The 17117-nt window shown below is 50.2% G+C and overlaps 6 protein-coding genes across 6 annotated transcripts; 3 read left to right on the forward strand and 3 right to left on the reverse strand.

Moving 5' to 3' along the window:
• Nucleotides 1-1384: 1384 nt before the first annotated feature.
• Nucleotides 1385-2135, forward strand: IAR55_003378 (60S ribosomal protein eL36; the record flags this gene model as incomplete). Its single annotated transcript, XM_066946485.1, has 4 exons — nt 1385-1427; nt 1600-1684; nt 1753-1879; nt 2052-2135. 4 exons carry the CDS (start codon nt 1385-1387, stop codon nt 2133-2135), a joined length of 339 nt encoding a protein of 112 aa, XP_066802877.1.
• Nucleotides 2136-2558: 423 nt separating this feature from the next.
• Nucleotides 2559-3370, reverse strand: IAR55_003379 (uncharacterized protein; the record flags this gene model as incomplete). The annotated part of the gene is made up of 3 exons (XM_066946486.1): nt 2559-2735; nt 2961-3141; nt 3213-3370. 3 exons carry the CDS (start codon nt 3368-3370, stop codon nt 2559-2561), a joined length of 516 nt encoding a protein of 171 aa, XP_066802878.1.
• Nucleotides 3371-3793: 423 nt separating this feature from the next.
• Nucleotides 3794-5282, forward strand: IAR55_003380 (uncharacterized protein; the record flags this gene model as incomplete). The annotated part of the gene is made up of 3 exons (XM_066946487.1): nt 3794-4216; nt 4306-4424; nt 4595-5282. 3 exons carry the CDS (start codon nt 3794-3796, stop codon nt 5280-5282), a joined length of 1230 nt encoding a protein of 409 aa, XP_066802879.1.
• A 259-nt stretch (nt 5283-5541) lies between these two features.
• IAR55_003381 (uncharacterized protein) lies at nt 5542-6910 on the reverse strand (the record flags this gene model as incomplete). The annotated part of the gene is made up of 2 exons (XM_066946488.1): nt 5542-5627; nt 5740-6910. The coding sequence occupies 2 exons, from the start codon at nt 6908-6910 to the stop codon at nt 5542-5544; spliced, it is 1257 nt and encodes a 418-aa protein (XP_066802880.1).
• Nucleotides 6911-8424: 1514 nt separating this feature from the next.
• IAR55_003382 (uncharacterized protein) lies at nt 8425-13538 on the forward strand (the record flags this gene model as incomplete). Its single annotated transcript, XM_066946489.1, has 9 exons — nt 8425-8756; nt 8822-9465; nt 9518-9724; nt 9779-9914; nt 9963-10819; nt 10877-10968; nt 11030-13297; nt 13367-13456; nt 13515-13538. The coding sequence occupies 9 exons, from the start codon at nt 8425-8427 to the stop codon at nt 13536-13538; spliced, it is 4650 nt and encodes a 1549-aa protein (XP_066802881.1).
• Nucleotides 13539-13925: 387 nt separating this feature from the next.
• On the reverse strand, nt 13926-16918 carry IAR55_003383 (uncharacterized protein; the record flags this gene model as incomplete). Its single annotated transcript, XM_066946490.1, has 10 exons — nt 13926-13949; nt 14016-14081; nt 14140-14209; nt 14270-14299; nt 14356-14548; nt 14602-14687; nt 14746-14966; nt 15027-15209; nt 15266-16611; nt 16684-16918. 10 exons carry the CDS (start codon nt 16916-16918, stop codon nt 13926-13928), a joined length of 2454 nt encoding a protein of 817 aa, XP_066802882.1.
• Between the last annotated feature and the right edge of the window lie 199 nt (nt 16919-17117).

Below are 17117 nucleotides of genomic sequence, written 5' to 3' on the forward strand. Positions count from 1 at the left end.
CTGGAACTTCCATAGTTGCACACGACGAAGTCACCATTTATGAGAGAGCTTAATCCATGTGGTGGAGTATGAAGTTCATGCGTATGTCAGCAAGTCTTGTCGGTCGACCGTCGCGTAGGGGAGCGGACGACCCAGACACACACCACATAGAAAGTCTTACGATACTCGCTGCGTTTACGATCTTGCCGGTGCGAATACCGGTTTCAGTCTGTCACCCAGGCTACCGTGACGGAAAAGCGTACAAGCCTGCTGAGGATCATTGGGATTGCTTCAGACTTTTCTTCAAGAGGCAGACCAATCAGTGGGGGAAACGTCACTAGCCATGCTAAAGAGTTCGATGAGTGCGATTTAGCTCGCCGGGCATTCCATTATAGTCCCCCATTAAGGCGAACAGACCTGATCGCCGACCGCCTCTTCTTTTACAACGTGTCCTCGCCGGAGACCTCTGCGCTGCGCAGACTTGACAAAGGGGTAAGTCCATACATCGCATCGCACATACTTGTTAAGCACGAAGACAGTATGTATGTGGTTGTTTGTATGTTTGCCCTAAGCGAATCGTCCTCCCTTTCTTTTGTTTGCACGAAAAGACGTATTATAAACAGGCCGAATTTGTGTATTATTCCTCGATCTTCTCCGGCGCCATTAAGTCGATTATCATCTATGGAGGCGTAAAGATGTCGCTATGGTTTAAGCCAGAGTTGATGTGTGAGGAGAAGGAAGCAAAGAGAGTGAGGTGTAGCAATGAATCTTTTGTAACTTGCTGCAAAGGCATCGCATTCCAACAGTGGAGGTTTCGTCGAATGTGATAAGCGAGGTACACCTCTCATCTTATATTTGCCACGTAAGACGGGTTCCTCGTTGGTACAGAGGAATTTCGCCACATTTGTTGGAGAATCTCGGCGTTTTCAATTTACGACGAAATCCCAAAACCTGGTTTTTGGTAGCATTTGGCTCGTCCCGGACACTTTGCATAGGCAAGGGGACGAAGGGCACTGTACACTGTGGATGCTCACACTCACACCGAAATCATCATCCATCTATACGTATCCACTGTCGTTGTCTCTTTCAACCTTCAAGCCATAAACCGTGAGTGAATGTGTTGGTACTCTGACCAAGAGAGAAGCTGATCAGGTCGACTGTCTTCCCCCCTCCTTTCCATCCTTCTACCATCGTTTCCGCCTTCTGCTCGATCAACTATTCACTCAAATCCAAACGAATCTTCTTCACATACTACCCACCAACCAAAACCACACCTCGTTCCATCAAATAAACCTGCCGCTTGATATCTCTGTTGGAATCCATTCGATTTCTGGATACTGCTGGATCTGTTGGAATCGCTGTATACTGTGGATATCGATTTTTCAGATCAACAAAATCAGTCAAAATGGCCGACGTCGAGATGTCCTCCGCTACCAAAGCCCGATCTAGTGAGTGGGAAATGTCAAGTAAAGGATATGGTGCTATGAGGAGGAGGAAGACACGGCCGGAGCATGGCGTTGAGACGACATGGAGGACACGGGTGCCACGGGATAGAAAGATGGAGAGGCTTTGCAGACATTCGGGGGACAAAAGCTGATGGACTGCTCCTCGTCTGCGTAGACCTCCGATACGGCATGAACAAGGGTCGACCCACCAGTGTCATCCCTAAGACCATCAAGCCTTCCCACAAGAAGGGTATCAAGACGTGGGTCACTTCCTCTCCGCGGACCATACATGTGCAGGATACATGCTGATTTTTCGTTCGTCATCCAGTGAGAAGAAGACTTTTGTCAAGTCCATCATTCGAGAGGTCGCTGGATTTTCCCCTTACGAGAAACGAGTTATGGAGTTGTTGAGGAACTCAAAGGACAAGAAGGCGAAGAAGCTCACCAAGAAGAGGGTGCGTCTGGGTTCTGTTCTATCTTCGCTCCAACCTCAGAATCGGAAGAGGCGAAGGGCAGTGTCATGTCTATCGAGCGCAGTCTTCAGCCTAGTGCGGGCTGATCGCTGTGGGAGAGGGGAGTAGTCATCGTGTTTTACTCGTCATGCTGACAGTATTATTGTTTACACAGCTCGGTACCCTTCTCCGATCCAAGCGTAAGATCGAGGAGCTGTCCAACGTCCTCCAGGAGCAGCGACGACAAGCCGCTCACTAAGCCATCCACACTCGTGTGTTAGGTTGGTGGGTGCGTGGGGTGATGACGGACCCGGTTCGAGGGTTTATGTACATCTCATCGTGGCTTGATGCAGCTGTGGTGATCATGTGTGATGTGGGGTGTGTATGTGGTGTGGAGTCATGGGATCGGGATTCAGACTACGAGTCATGCGCTGCATCGTCAAGACAGGTTCTGCCTTAGCATCGCCATCATCGATGTTGTTTGATTCAGACGATATCTTCAAGGACATTGGGCCGTCGAGTGACTGGAGCAGGATGTCCCAGACCGAGAGATCAGGCGTGTAATTTCAAAAAAGAAATGATTGCATAAATACTAACGCTACATTGATGTGATACCGGACGTGACCTATCTGACCCCTCTTCGCTGACCAAACCCCGCTTTGTCAAGTGTCAATGACATCGCTCATACTCTCATCCACACATCCGCTCTACGAGCCTTGCTCTCCGCCTCTTGCTGTTTCTTCAGACTGCTCGCATCGATCTTCTCGTCCGCTGCGCCGTCTCGTCCTGCTTGAGCCCGGGCTTTCATGCCTTCCCATGCACCTCCTCTGAGATGATTGCCGCGATGTCTCCATCCGAACTGCAAGAGCGGCGTAGGGTAGGTATCAGCTTGAATTCCATTCCCCTGACTGGCCGTTTCGTTCCAGAATGCCAGACGCCGTGGGAGTCTTGGATCGAGACGTTTGACTGTTTCCTGAATGGCAGAGACCATATGAAAAAGGTCGAAGTGAACAGAACGGGGATGAGAGTGGGCAAAAGAAGAAGCTTGGATAATGATCAAATGTGGTAAGAAAACCTCACACACCTTCGCGACAGCCGTGAGGACACCCACACCCATGCCCACCCCTATCCCCGGGGCAGCGAAGAAAGCCAATCCGCTCCCTAATGTACCCAACAGTCCACCACCGACAGCAGCGACGAGTGCTCCTACTACCGCGTATTTCGCATATCGTATCGCTCGTTTTATGATGTATCTCACGACGTACCTAGTCGGAGGAGGACCAAAGGGTCAGCCCGACCACAGACCACCTGGAGACAAACAAGGTAGACGACTCACCGCGTCGTGGTCAGTATCGATCTGGTACGAAGAGACGCCGGTGCGACACCTGCTGCAGAACCCAGTGCTAGGTATTTCAAGTTCACCTTGGCATGATGCAGTTTTGAGGCGGCAGGGTTGTCGGACGGCGGTTCTGCGGTTGCAGGTGGCGGTGCCATGGCGAAAGTTGGCTCGGGAGGTCTTTGCGCCGGAGGGATCGAAGAGATATGTAACTTAGCTGTGCGCGGGACCTCGACCTCGAGACGCTTCCTTCACATGCGCAGAAACACGGTGACAAACTGACTGATTGGTTTCGATGGACAATGATACTAGAGTACACGTACTGTAAGTTTATTGTATAACTTACCGTCAAGATTTGACACCCTGTCCGATGACGACACTCCCTCACCCTCACCTGGGAATTCTGTATTTCGCTACGCCGCGCCACGCGTACGAATGGCACCGACCGCTGCTCACGATTTTGGAAACCAACGTCGATCGTTATTTCATGGATCAAAGCTTTCATCGAGGGGCGTTCTGTGACCCTCATCTACTCATCTACTCATCTGCTCAAAACAGCAGGTTTCCACCGCTCTCTCGCCATGGCATCAAAGATACCCACAAAGACCACTCGGTCCTTTCGAATCTTCGCCCTTCCTCTAGCTCGACTCCCACGTTCCACTCCAGATGCTTCTTCTTCGAATCCAACCTCGACTTCGACTGGGACCGAGTCCAAGCCAAAACCCGCTTCGGCCAAAACACCGTTGCTTCTCTTCCACGTCTCCCAACCCGATCCGACGCCCGACAGCGCCCCTCCGAACCTGATCAATAAAGGATTGGCCAAGGCTTCAGACACATGGTTGAAGCTCGGTGAGAAGGACAAGAATTCATGGACGTATTGGTTCTATGCGAGAGGGGAGAAATTGATGGATAAGATAGAGTACGAAGAATGGGCGTTGAAAGCCGTGAAGGAGGGTGAAGGTGTTAGGATCTCGAAGGAGGGTCAGGTCCTGGACAGAATTGAGGTGAGTCGAGTCGCTATTCTCACTCACCTGCTAGGCCAATGAGAGATCTCTGACTAAGTCACATTGACTGATCATTCGTCGTCTTGTAGATACCCTTACTCCGACCCACCCTCAAAGAACCTCTACCACCCCTTCTTCCCAAACTCCATCGACTACTACTCCACAGAATACCGTACCACCGAAAGATGATGTATCGAACTATCATTGCGTGAGTGCTTTCTCGGTCTGCCTCATTCTCTTTGCCCCCACCACTCTTTACGGACAGTGATCGGCCTCATGGTTCCGTCTAGCACATGACTTCTTCTCCTCGTCAAAGTCTGGCTTACTCAACCTGACGCATCGTGCTCTTTCGCTGATCATGCCGATACTTCTGCTCAGATCCCCACTCACTTGGCCATTCGCAATCATTCCTGTCATTCCGAACTTTCCGCTCTTCTACGTCCTCTGGCGAGCATGGTCGCACTACAAAGCATGGCGGGGCGCTCAGTACCTCGAAACCCTCTTAAAATCCGGTCTGATCGTGGAGAAGGAGAACGAACAACTCGGCGAGATCTATGCGGCGAAGGGGAAGAATGAAGGAGCCAATCGAGCACCTGACGAGACTTCTTCTTCAGCAGAAAGTCTGAAGGGGACCGGAGGAGACAAGCAAGATCTCAAAGGTGCCAGTGCGAAATCACTTGCACCTCAAGCGAAAGGGTTGGGTGCAGCTCCCGATGGAACAGCCACGCCTTCGTCTCTGGTCTATCGATCCACTTCGCCATCTTCTGACCCTTCCATTAAAACCAGCAAACCCGATACAGGGACGAACGAACAACCTGCTCCTGCACCTGCTCCTGGTCCAATTACTTCTACAGCCCAACATCCATCTTTGTTGTTATCCCCGAGTCAAATCCCCTTACTTGCCAAGACGTTCAACCTGAGACCGTACGAGGTGATGGACATCACACGAGCGATCGAACAGGCTGATTTCAGGGCGAGAAGAAATGATTCCGAAAGAGAGATCAGGGAGAAGGCGGAAGAAAAGGCTGACGAGGAGAGGAAAGATAAGGAAGGTAAGGCGGAGTAGACGAATAAAAGACAAAAGCAACGAGACTGATCTCAAGAAGGATCGTCGTTCTACTGGAGAGGGAATCTGCATCGATAGTGTCACAAGTACATCAAGGTAGAAGAGAAGAGTAGATGGTTTTGGTCTGGTCTCCAGTGATACCAAGCAGGAAAGACGGCCAGATGAAAGCATATATTTGCATACAAGGCATATGAATGACAAGGCTGTGAAAGCGTTGAGAAGCATTTCGATGAATTGCAACTGTCCACAAGCAACACGACTAGTAAGGCTTGTATCGACGAGACTTCTTGAGCTCTTCCACCTTGGCTTTGTCCTGCTCGAACCTGGAGCGAAGGTCTGCGAGGTCTGCGATAGAAGTGGAGGTCAGCTTATGAACGCCGTTCTCTTGCCCAGAAGCTGTCTTGCTGTCTCAATGAAACGGAACAAGTGTAACGATACGACAGTTGCTGTCACTTACTCTGTCTCTTCTTATCCAGAGTCTGGAACTTGTAGAACCCTTCCAACGCTCCTGCACCGAGACCCTTCTTCTTATCCTTATTCTGCTTATCAAATCCTCTACTAGCGACTCCGACACCCATCGCTCCAATCCCGTCACCTCTACCACCAGCCCGTCCGTATCTTCCCGATCTCACCACGACCGTGAACCCATCTTCGTCCACCAGAGCGCCAGCGCCTTGCTTCTTCGCTCTCGAGGAGAGTAACAATGAGTGAAGATGATCGAATCGAGCCATGGATGAATCGGCAAAACTCTTGACTGCTTCTAGGGTCGGTCGTAATGCCGAATGAAGAGAAGTATAATAGTCGATTCCGGTAGGTTCACCAACCGAATACTTTGGTAATGTAATAGGAGACGAGATGGATGTGGACATGAGTCTAGTGACGGAGATGGGGTCGAGGAAGATCACATGAGCGGATGACGAGCCTGATTGACCGTAGGGTGTAGAACGAGGGTTTAGAGGTGGTAAGGCGATGATGGAGGGGACAGAATCGGGTAAGGCGTTCTTCTTCTTCTTTTTCAGATTACGTCGTTGACTCTTTGTCAGAGTGTAATTCTTGTCACCCTGGAAAGTTGGTTCCGCTCGTCCTTCTTCCGTTTCTTTTCCATCTTGTTGGACCCCATGCGTGTCCTCTAGCTCATCCTCCTCATCGCTATCGTCGTCGCTCTCATCGTCTTCTGGCGAGGGCGATAATCCCCTTACAGCTCTTTCGAGAACATCTTCACCGCCTCTCCCGTTGATCTTGACATCCTCCACCACTCCCCATCTGGTAAAAACACCCCTCAGATCTCTCTCCGTCACATCGACAGGTAAATTAACGACGAACAATGTCCTCCCATACGGAAGTGCTGAGGAAGATTCATCGTCCTCGCCACCACCAGACTTGGACTTGGAATTGGACGTATGCGGTCGACAATAAAGATAGTGAGTGGTCGATGTCAATGATTTGGAAGAGGAGCTGGAAGGAATGGAGATTGGGGATGGGAGCGAGAGTGGAAGCGGAAGGAAATTGGAGTATAATTTCGGCTGGGAGGAGATGGACGCCGAGGTAGATGCTTGGCCATGACCAGATTTCGATGATTTGGTACCCTTGGATGTCTGGACCTTCTTGCTGCCAGGAGCTTTAGGCATGACGAGTCGCTGGTAACGGTACTTGAGTGACTTGAGTAGAAACTGGGATTTCCTTTGCAATCTGACTGGGAAACAAAGAGCGAACGAAAGCAACTTTTGGGCAGTGACACGTGACCAAGGTTCGACGCCAACAGAGATACATGGGAGGAATATTTAAACCGGAAACTCATCACCACAGCTTGCGACGTCCACGCTTGCGGTTGTCCCGTTACCGCTATTCTGGTACCCATCGGTCGCTCGTCGACGTTGTCAAACCCGTCACAGTCATTGAAAATCCGCAAACCCGTAGCCGCCCGAAAAACCAAAACCCGCAAGCGTAGATACGCTCTCAAGATGTGGAGCGGGCGCTTTCATCTGCGAGACAACAAAGCGAGTCTGCACACACTCTCAAAATATGGCGACCTCGCTCGTTTGTCTATCTGATAGCTAGATAAGCGGGCATGCATGCATGAGATCCAAGGCCGACCCCAACCAGCCACAGCATGGGCAGCTTCAGTCACCAGAAAGTCGGCCGACGAGCACGCTGTCGCATCTGTCAAGCGATGCTGGTCGGTCGACAGCGATTCTGGCCATTATCTGATAAACTTATATATAACCTATAACAAGCAAAAGACACCATGTGCTGCCTAACCGCTGTGGTGGCCACAACGGTTAGATAGCACCCAAGAGGACCAATACTCGTGGGTTAGCCGCTTGGGTCTAATAATAGTAGAAATATGGTAATATCCACTTTACCCTTTCTGGGGGCGGAGGGGGGATTACCCCGCTAGCCAAAAAAAAAAAAAAGGAGAGTCTCGATCTCAGAACAGGGACGAGATCGACGTCACGCATGTGCGCTTGAACAAGAATAGTTTCAACGCATTTCTTTCGGGCAGCGGCTCTCGGCCACCGGTCACAGGATCCCTCGTCCAGTCAATTGGCCCTCCCATCGTCACACCTTTCTACACCGCTCGCTGTAGACAATGCATGCGCTTATATCTTCGGTGGATGGAAAGAGTAGACGCCTCACAGGTCCAAGGATATGACTAAGGTGCCCCCCCGCGCACATCCTATCGTGGGGTATGAGCAAAGCATTTCAGCCCAAATGTGATGACGCTTACGATTCCAGTGGCAAAGTCGGTCATCGGACATTTTCCATTTTGTATTTTTCCTTCTCCACCCCTTCAGTGATGCATCGGATATGACCGTCGCAAAATGACAGAAACCTTGTGCTTCCACTTTCCTTTTCGCTCTTAACAGTCTCGTTCCATTCTTGGTTCTTGCCAGCTTTCCTCCTCCCTTCTCCACGATCACTGTATCACTCGCTTTGACTCTTGACTAGCTGGGCTGGGCCATTTACTTTTCTTTGTTCTTCCCGTGGGTAGCCTTCTTGCACCTTCCCGCTGAACATCAGTGGTTCTCTTTCACAACGCGAGAGGCTCGATCGCCGTCTCGCCATATCTCGGTGAGCGCAAGGTGAAACCATCGAAACATCAAACCGACCAGTAAAAGACTCGCATCGTATATACCACACGATGTCATCCTCCCTCACCGTCCGAGACGCTTCTCCGGCGTCTACCGTGCCCCATCCGGCCTCAAGTCAGCGAGTTTCGGTTGCCCCTTCCTCCAACAGCGTTTCAACGCGCGTCGGAGGAAATGACGAAGAGAAAGAAGCTGGCAAAGCTGCCAATGGCGATTACAACGAAAAGGGAAAATCGGTCAAGGCCGATGGTGCTTATGAGGAGAAGGGAGTGACCGAGATTGAAGATGAAGGTGTCAAGAGGCAGGTCATGGTCGTTCTCGAACACAAGACTGGTAAAGAGTTATTACGAGATGTTGGTGGCGGCCCATACACTCAACCAAGATGGTCAGTCTCATCGGGCTTATGCGACGTCGCTAGCTACCCTTTGCTGATGCCCACCATACTTACAGGCGTCATTCACTTCCTTTTGTGAAACCCAAACACCCTCCTCCCCCTGCGCCCCTCGATCTAGACGATGCTGCCGTCACCCCGGAAGTCACCGCTAGTGTATTCAGCCATGTTTTCTTCAACTGGATCAGTCCTCTCATGGCACTGGGTTCAGCCAGACCCCTGCAAGAGACCGATCTATGGAAAATGGATCAGGCCCGAAGTTCGCAACTCCTATCCAACAAATTGCTTCGATCGTACGAGGCTCGTACCAAAATCGCAAACGAGTACAACGAGAAACTTGCCGATCCCAACACACCTCTACCCCTCTCCAGGCGTATCGCCTACACATTCATGTCCAATCGCGAGAAGCGGGAGAAAGAGTATCGGACCAAGCACGGTAAAAAGAAGGCGTCATTGGCTATGGCCTTGCACGACACCTTTGGATGGTATTTCCTGTCGGCGGGTTTCATCAAGTTGATCGGTGACACTTGTGGCGCTGTCACACCCCTGCTTCTTCGTTCCCTCATCAGTTGGTCCACCCGGTATAACCTCGCCAAGCATGCAGGAACGGATTTACCATCTCGTGGTAATGGGATCGGTATGGCAGTCGGTTTACTCCTTCTTCTGATCCTTTCCAGTTTGAGTATACACCACTACTTCTACCGTGAGTCAGCCCGTGACCACTCTCTGTAAATGACTGGCTCACGTCATAGCAGGATCTATGGGAGTTGGAGTCCTATCTCGATCCGCTATCATATCCGCAGTCTTCCAGCAGGCTTTGCGATTCACTCAAAAATCACGAGGCGAGATTCCCAATGGAAAACTGGTCAATCACATCTCGACAGACACCAGTCGAATCGACTTCGCTGCTGGTTTCGCACACTTGATATGGACTGCACCTGTTCAGATGGTCATCATCATCAGTGAGTCATCTGCAAACAATACCTTCTGAGGTCTTGGTTGACGCCAACTTTCAGTCATCCTGCTTGTCCAAATTGGTTATTCGGCTCTTCCCGGTATTGCGTTTTTGTTCATCATGATGCCCGTGCAGGTGCGATTTATGAAATCCCTCTTCATGTATAGGAAGAAGGCTGCTTCATGGACCGACAAAAGGTACGTTGATGCACTTCTGCTGTCGCACAAAAGCTGACAAATATTCAGAGCAAAACTGCTCCAAGAAATTCTCGGAGGTATGCGAATCGTTAAATATATGGCATGGGAAAACCCTTTCCTCAAGCGAATCAACGCTATCCGAGGAATGGAGCTGAAGTACATCCGAATGCTACTGATCTTCCGCTCGGGGATGATGGCCTTCGCCATGTCTCTCCCTACTCTTGCGGCTATCTTGGCTTTCATCACCTACAGCGCCACCGCTCATGATCTCGAGGCCGCCAAAATCTTCACCGTCGTCACTCTCTTCCAACTCATGCGAATGCCACTCATGATGTGGCCAATGACTCTCAGTGCTGTCGCCGATGCTCTTAACGCGCTCGGCCGACTCGAGGCCGTCTTCGATGCTGAGTTGATTACCGAGACCAAGCGCGTTGATCCAAATATGGAAGAAGCAGTCAGGCTTGATCATGCGTCTTTCACTTGGGATGCCGCTCCTGTGGAGGAAGACACTATGATGAAGAAGTTGAAAGGCAAGGACGCGCAAGCCATCACCGGCGGTATTGCTCCAGCGGTTGGCGACGGGAAATCCGGTGGAGGCAAAAAGGAGAAGAAAAAGAGACGAATGGTATGGAACAAGAAGTCAAAGAAGGTCACTCTAGCCGACGAGGTTCAAGCTGAAATGGCCTCCGGTGGTCCACACGACGCGGAAGCAAGCAAGCAAGCCGTTGGACAAGGGGCTGCTAATGAGGCGTCTGCCTTGGCTGAAGTCAAGGTCGAGGCGATTGACGAGGAAAGGATCTTCAAAATCAAGGACATCAACATGAGCATCCCTCGAGGCTCGCTCACTGCCATCGTTGGTGCGATCGGTTCCGGAAAGTCCAGTTTGCTTCAAGGTCTCATGGGAGGTGAGCAAGACCCCTCACAAAGACTAGCGTGATTGCTGATGAGGTGACGGTATGCAGAAATGCGAAAGACCGAAGGTAAAGTAACTTTTTCCGGCTCAACATCCTTGTGTGCGCAAACACCTTGGATCCAGAATGCGACCGTTCGAGAGGTAAGTAAGTTTTTATCAAGAAAGTGGTCGATCAAAAATAACGAGCTTTCGTTCGCAACAGAACATTCTTTTCGGTCAACCTTGGGACGAAGAGAGATACTGGGCAGCAGTCCGTGATTCGTCTCTTGAAACAGATCTAGAGCTCTTGGAAGACGGTGATGGTACCGAAATCGGTGAAAAGGGTATCAACTTGTCTGGTGGTCAAAAGCAACGAATCAACATCGCCCGAGCTATCTACTTCAATGCCGAAATCATTGCTCTCGACGATCCTCTTTCCGCGCTCGATGCTGGTGTTGGAAAAGCCATTTTCTTCAATGCTATTATCGGTGCTCTCAACGGCAAAACTCGAATCCTTGTTACTCATGCTTTGCACTTCTTGCCGTATGTCGACAACATCATCATGATGGAAGATGGCAGAATCGGCGAGATGGGAACGTTCAACGAATTACGTGAGAAAGACGGTCCCTTCGCTCGGCTTATTCGTGAGTTCGGTAACGAAGAGCAAGCAGAAGAAAGTTTGGAGAACGAGATGGAGGCGATGAACACATCGGGACCCGAGCATCAGCATGACCGCTCCAACATGATGGCACGTGGTACTGCGGCAAACCTCATGCAAGTCGAAGAACGAAACACCGGGGCCTTGAAGAAGGGGACATATGTCAACTATCTGAAACTTGGTAACGGTGCAGTCATGATACCCATTCTCCTCGTCGCCATCGCGTTCGCTCAAGGTGTTTATGTAATCACGTCCTATTGGCTTGTGTGGTGGCAGGAGCGAAAGTGGGACCAGCCCAACAGGTTCTACATGGGTATCTACGCCGGTCTGGGTCTTGGAACTGCCGTCACAATGTTCTTCCAGGGTTTCTCCAACGCTCTCATCAACTACTTCGCCTCCGTCAAGATTCACAGAAACGCTATCTCTCGAGTTATGTTTGCACCTCAATCTTTCTTCGACACTACACCTTTAGGTCGAATTATGAACCGATTCAGCAAAGATACCGATACCATCGACAACACTTTATCCGATGCTATGCGAATGGCTATCAGTACCCTTTCGAACATCGTTGGCGCCACTATTCTGCTTGCTATTGTCGAACCATATTTCCTTATTGCAATGTTTGTAGTGTCTCTCCTCTACGCTCACAATGCTGCTTTCTATCGACGAAGCTCGAGAGAATTCAAGCGTATTGATTCGATCTTGCGTTCGTCCCTCTATTCGCATTTCTCTGAGTCTCTTTCTGGTGTCGCGACCATCCGGTCATACGGCGAGTCAGAACGTTTCTTCGCAGACAACGTCAACCGAATGGATGTCGAGAACCGGGCTTACTATCTGACCATCATCAATCAGCGATGGCTGGGTCTTCGACTTGATTTCCTTGGATCCCTTTTGACATTCGCCGTCGCTATCATTGTCGTATGCTCGCCTACCGTTTCAGCCGCCAAGGGCGGTTTGGGTCTTTCAACCGTCTTGACGGTTCAGCAATCTTTCTCATGGCTTGTTCGTCAAATTGCCGAAGTCGAAAATGACATGGTCGGTGCCGAACGAATTATGCATTATGCCAGCGAGCTCGAGCAGGAGGCACCACACCAGATCGAAGCGGTCAAACCTCCAGTGTCGTGGCCTAGTCAAGGAGCGATCGAGTTCAACGAGGTCAAGATGCGCTACAGAGAAGAACTGCCTGACGTCTTGAAGGGTCTTACTTTGAACGTCGGAGCTTGCGAGAAGATCGGTGTTGTTGGACGAACTGGTGCAGGAAAGTCGTCGATTATGGTTGCTCTTTTCCGAATGTCCGAATTATCAAGCGGTTCCATCAAGATTGATGGTGTTGACGTCTCGAAGATTGGTTTGAACGATCTTCGATCTGGAATTTCCATCATTCCTCAAGATCCTTTGCTTTTCAGCGGTACTCTTCGATCGAACATTGATCCGTTCAACACCAAGACCGACGCTGAGCTGTACGACACGATGCGTCGAGCGCATCTCACTCAATCAGTTGCTCCCCGCCTATCGGAAGAAGCGCCTGCGTCAGGCCAAGCTTCACCTTCCACCCAAAGGCGATTCAATCTCGACACAGTTGTCGAAGAAGAAGGAGCGAATCTTTCAGTAGGAGAGCGATCGCTCGTGTCGCTCGCGAGAGCTTTAGTGAGAGGCACGAAGGTCTTGGTCCTTGACGAAGCCACGGCCAGTGTGGATGTCGAGACGGACTCCAAGATCCAAGAGACTATCAGGACGGAGTTCAGGGATAAGACGCTTTTGTGTATCGCACATAGATTGAAGACGATCTTGAGTTACGATAGGATCTTGGTGATGAGTGATGGTCAGGTTGCTGTGAGTTGTGGCTCGATCAATCTCTTCAAAAGCCTGAAAGCTGACTAGTTTTACGCTTATCTTATTCAGGAATTCGATACACCTGAGAACCTCTACAATATGAAAGGTATCTTCACGGAAATGTGTCAGAAAGCGAGTCTCAACCTGGCCGATATCAGGGTATGTCCCAAATCTCCTCTCATCATACATAACCTGTTAGCTGACTCTGGCTCGTTAGACTGCCGCTGCTTTACGATTTTAGGATGTTACGAACGACGATGAAGTGATACGCTAGCACCGCACAGCATAGCATGTGTACGAAGGGCGAAGATGTTGGGTCAGAAAGGTTATGAAATCGATCTTCGACTTCCATACTTATATATATATATATTACAATTATCGTTTAGGAGCATGCATCGCTTACTTCTTTTTTCCTTTTTCATTTTCAAACTTGAGATATCGCTCGCTGGCTTGCAATGATGCTCTTTCGAAAAACATTATACATTTCAAGGACCCGGTCACATTGTGGTAGAAGTAGAAGAAGCTATAGTAGATGATGAGACGAGTTGATACAAGAAACGTAAACGAAACAATAACGACCTGGGAACGCCCTCGACGAAACATGATACGATATTGACAGGAACGAGGATCATCTGACCACGAAACACTTGTACTGAAACAGGCCAAAAAAAAAATTCAGCCAAGTTCCGGGGTATATGAATGAAGTTGCCAGACTTACCGTAGCCCAAGCACCTAGGATAGCGAACAAGCACAGACCCCCGAGGATGCCGCCGAACCAAGCGTACTGGTACCGCGTGTTCCCCATTAGTAAATGCCAATGCGACTGACAAGACTGCACTCACCCCTGTTTCGATATCTTGTCCTGGTACGTGGACGTTCATGCCCCACAGACCGGTTACCAGGTTCATCGGACTAAAAAGAGAATTCCTCATATCAGATTATGCTCTTCGTTCATCGGTGAAACAGACTCACATCAAAACGGTACCTAGCGCTGTCAATTTTCTGTGACAAGAGGTCAGCTGGGTAGATCTGTCCTGCATCAAGGGGCCAAATCTTACGAAAGCACATCATTGATCTGATTGTTGGCATCAGTCATCTCAATCGAGATCTGCGCCAAGTAGTTGGAATGTGACCGTGACAAGATCTTTTCGTAGTGATTCAGATTTTGAGTCATGGTGATCAAATGGTCCTGAATATCGGAAAGGTAAAGACCAATGTCCGATTTTGGTGCAACGAGCCATTGCTCATTACCTATGTTTGTCGTCAACTGAGGTTGAACTCGCCTCATTGCACATATAGCTCACATCGTTTGGCAAGTCCTTTCACGACGTCCGCCTTGTTACCCATCAACCTCAATAGACCCATGACCTTCTTACGACATGTTCCGATTCTTGACAGAAATGCCATCAGCCGGTGAACCAGTGACGAACGGAGGAGGGCATACTCACCGTCTCAACATATCACTCTGCTCAGCCTCTTTCAGGATCAACACAAGCTCATCGATACTGTCGACTTCGTACTCGATACTCTGAATCAGAGGACCAAAGGCATCGGTGATATCATCAATCAGAGCGTAGGAGATCCAGTCGGACGTAACCGAGATGTAGTCCTTCAAGTGCTTGATTCGTCTGCGGACATTTTGAGGATGAGGTGTACCTCGGAAGTGGAACTGAATCAACCGGTCAAGTCAGATGATAATTAAGCAGCAGGACGAAGAGGGTGTACCTACCGACAGAGTACCCTCACGGAAGACGATAATGTACATATTGAGCGGCTCGAGGTATGTTTGAGAATAGGGATCTTGATCGAACGATCGGAAACAAACCAGGTAGTAATTCCTGAACAGTTCAATCTTTTCACGAGTCTCTTCCAGCAAGATATCTTCTGTTGTCAATGGATGGATGCCAAAGACCTACGAAATAAGTCAGGGTCACACTCATCACCAACAGTAGGAAAGCGGTCACTGACCTTGGACAAGAGTCTCATCTCTTCATCTGTTGGCGAAAGTACGTCCAACCACCACGTGAATCTCTCAGGATCCTCTTCGACCCCGGTGCCTCCACCGTTTGGTGGTCCTTCCGTGGCTGCTTTGCTTGCCTCTCGGTCCAGAGCCGCGCCGACCTGCTTCGATAACATACTTGTCTTGTTGGACGTATATGTTCCGGGCTCGGCTCCCGATGTTGGCGCAGAAGAATCGTTTCCGCTAGTTCTCGGCGCAGTGCCCAGACTACCGTTTTCATTTGATGGATCTACGTTACCCAAATTCTTCCCCTTGAAAAGATCTTCGAATGTTTGGTTTTCTGCGGGTAATTCGGCAAGACTTCGAGCATGGATGGTCACCGGCATGGCGTTGGAGTAGAAAGAAAAACGGTAAGGACGATCGTGGCCAGGCGTGGCATCCGTGTAAGGAGCGAAACCACCAGGAGCGCTACTGAGAGCGTTTTTAGGCTGTCGAGGGGCTTTGAAGTTGCCAGAGGTTATATCTGGCACGGCCTCGCCATCGGTTCCACCATTGTGAGGTCCGAAACCCTCGAAGAGAGCCAATTTTCCTTGTCGTCGAACGACAGGATTCGATTGGGACAGCTTCCTTTGTCTTCTTCGTTGGAAATTGTGAGCTCTTTCTTCGCCGTCGTCATGACGACTCGGTGAGAAAGTTCCTTCAGTATGATCATCGCCAAATGCCGACATGGTGCCAGTCCGATCCATTGCAGTGTCGTAGCTCCCAGGATGATTGATGTTCTCCTCGCTGACTCCGGCCCCAGCCTCAGTATGAGGAACGCTCCTTCTTCTAGGTCCGCTATCTTCACCTCCATTAATGGCCCAAGCACCATCAGCCGCAAAGACGTTTTCACGTTCTTTCGTCGCAAAGTCTTCCATAGCTCCGAAGTCGAACTTGTTCCTGAAATTACCATGACCGCCAAGGGCTCGTAGATCGGCACGAGGGACACCTTCAAGTCGATGAACGTCACTATCGGACCCTCGACGTTGGAGCAGACGAGTACGTGAATCATATTCGCTACTTCCTCCAACGCTTTCTCGTCGTCCACCATGGCCATGATCCATCAGTTCTTCGTCGCGGTCTTCGTCTTCGTGGTGATAATGACCACCATGAGCATGTCCATCGTCAGAACCGTTATCCGCGCCACCCCTGAATCCCGAAGATCGAGCACGATTCATCTCCGCTTCCTCGGCTTCAGACAACATCGGGAAATGCCCTTCGTCGATCGGGGACGTGGTTGGAAAATGATGTTGGGAGGGTCGAGCGATAGGAGGACTGTTTTCAGGTAAGGCCATAGATCCAGATCGTGCTCGGGCTAAAGCAAAAACGCGAACATGTTTGGATCAGTGGCTATTCAGATACTGTAGGCGTTGTGGGCCACGCTCACACATGCTCATGGCCGACTCAATGTCCTGCTGCATCTGTCTCTCCCTAGCATCCGCATCGTCGTTCGGTCTGTAACTTCTACCGCCAGCTATCGAGCTTCGATGCGACAGGCTCTGACCGGGAACAGGCCGAGAAGGAGTGAGGGTAGTCGGCGATGTCACATTCAGTCGGATCGGTTGAGGAAGGTTGTTGTCAATCTGGACCTGTCGTGGTGAGGTGGGAGTTTGGCTGGGCATCTCGCCGCTTGCCTGCAATGAGCAGAAAGGGAGGCTATGCAAGGCTCCAGTCGGTATGGAGAGACGAGATGAGACGGACGGCGGAACGTGTGTTCAAGCTCAGATACTGGTGGTTTCGCTAGCGTAGTCTGCAGATGCTGACTTCGATGTGAGACCCAATATGATTGTCGATGAGCGAGATCTGAGTCAACGATGCTAT

This window comes from Kwoniella newhampshirensis, chromosome 6 (assembly GCF_039105145.1).
Source record: "Kwoniella newhampshirensis strain CBS 13917 chromosome 6, whole genome shotgun sequence".
Lineage (NCBI taxonomy): Eukaryota > Fungi > Basidiomycota > Tremellomycetes > Tremellales > Cryptococcaceae > Kwoniella > Kwoniella newhampshirensis.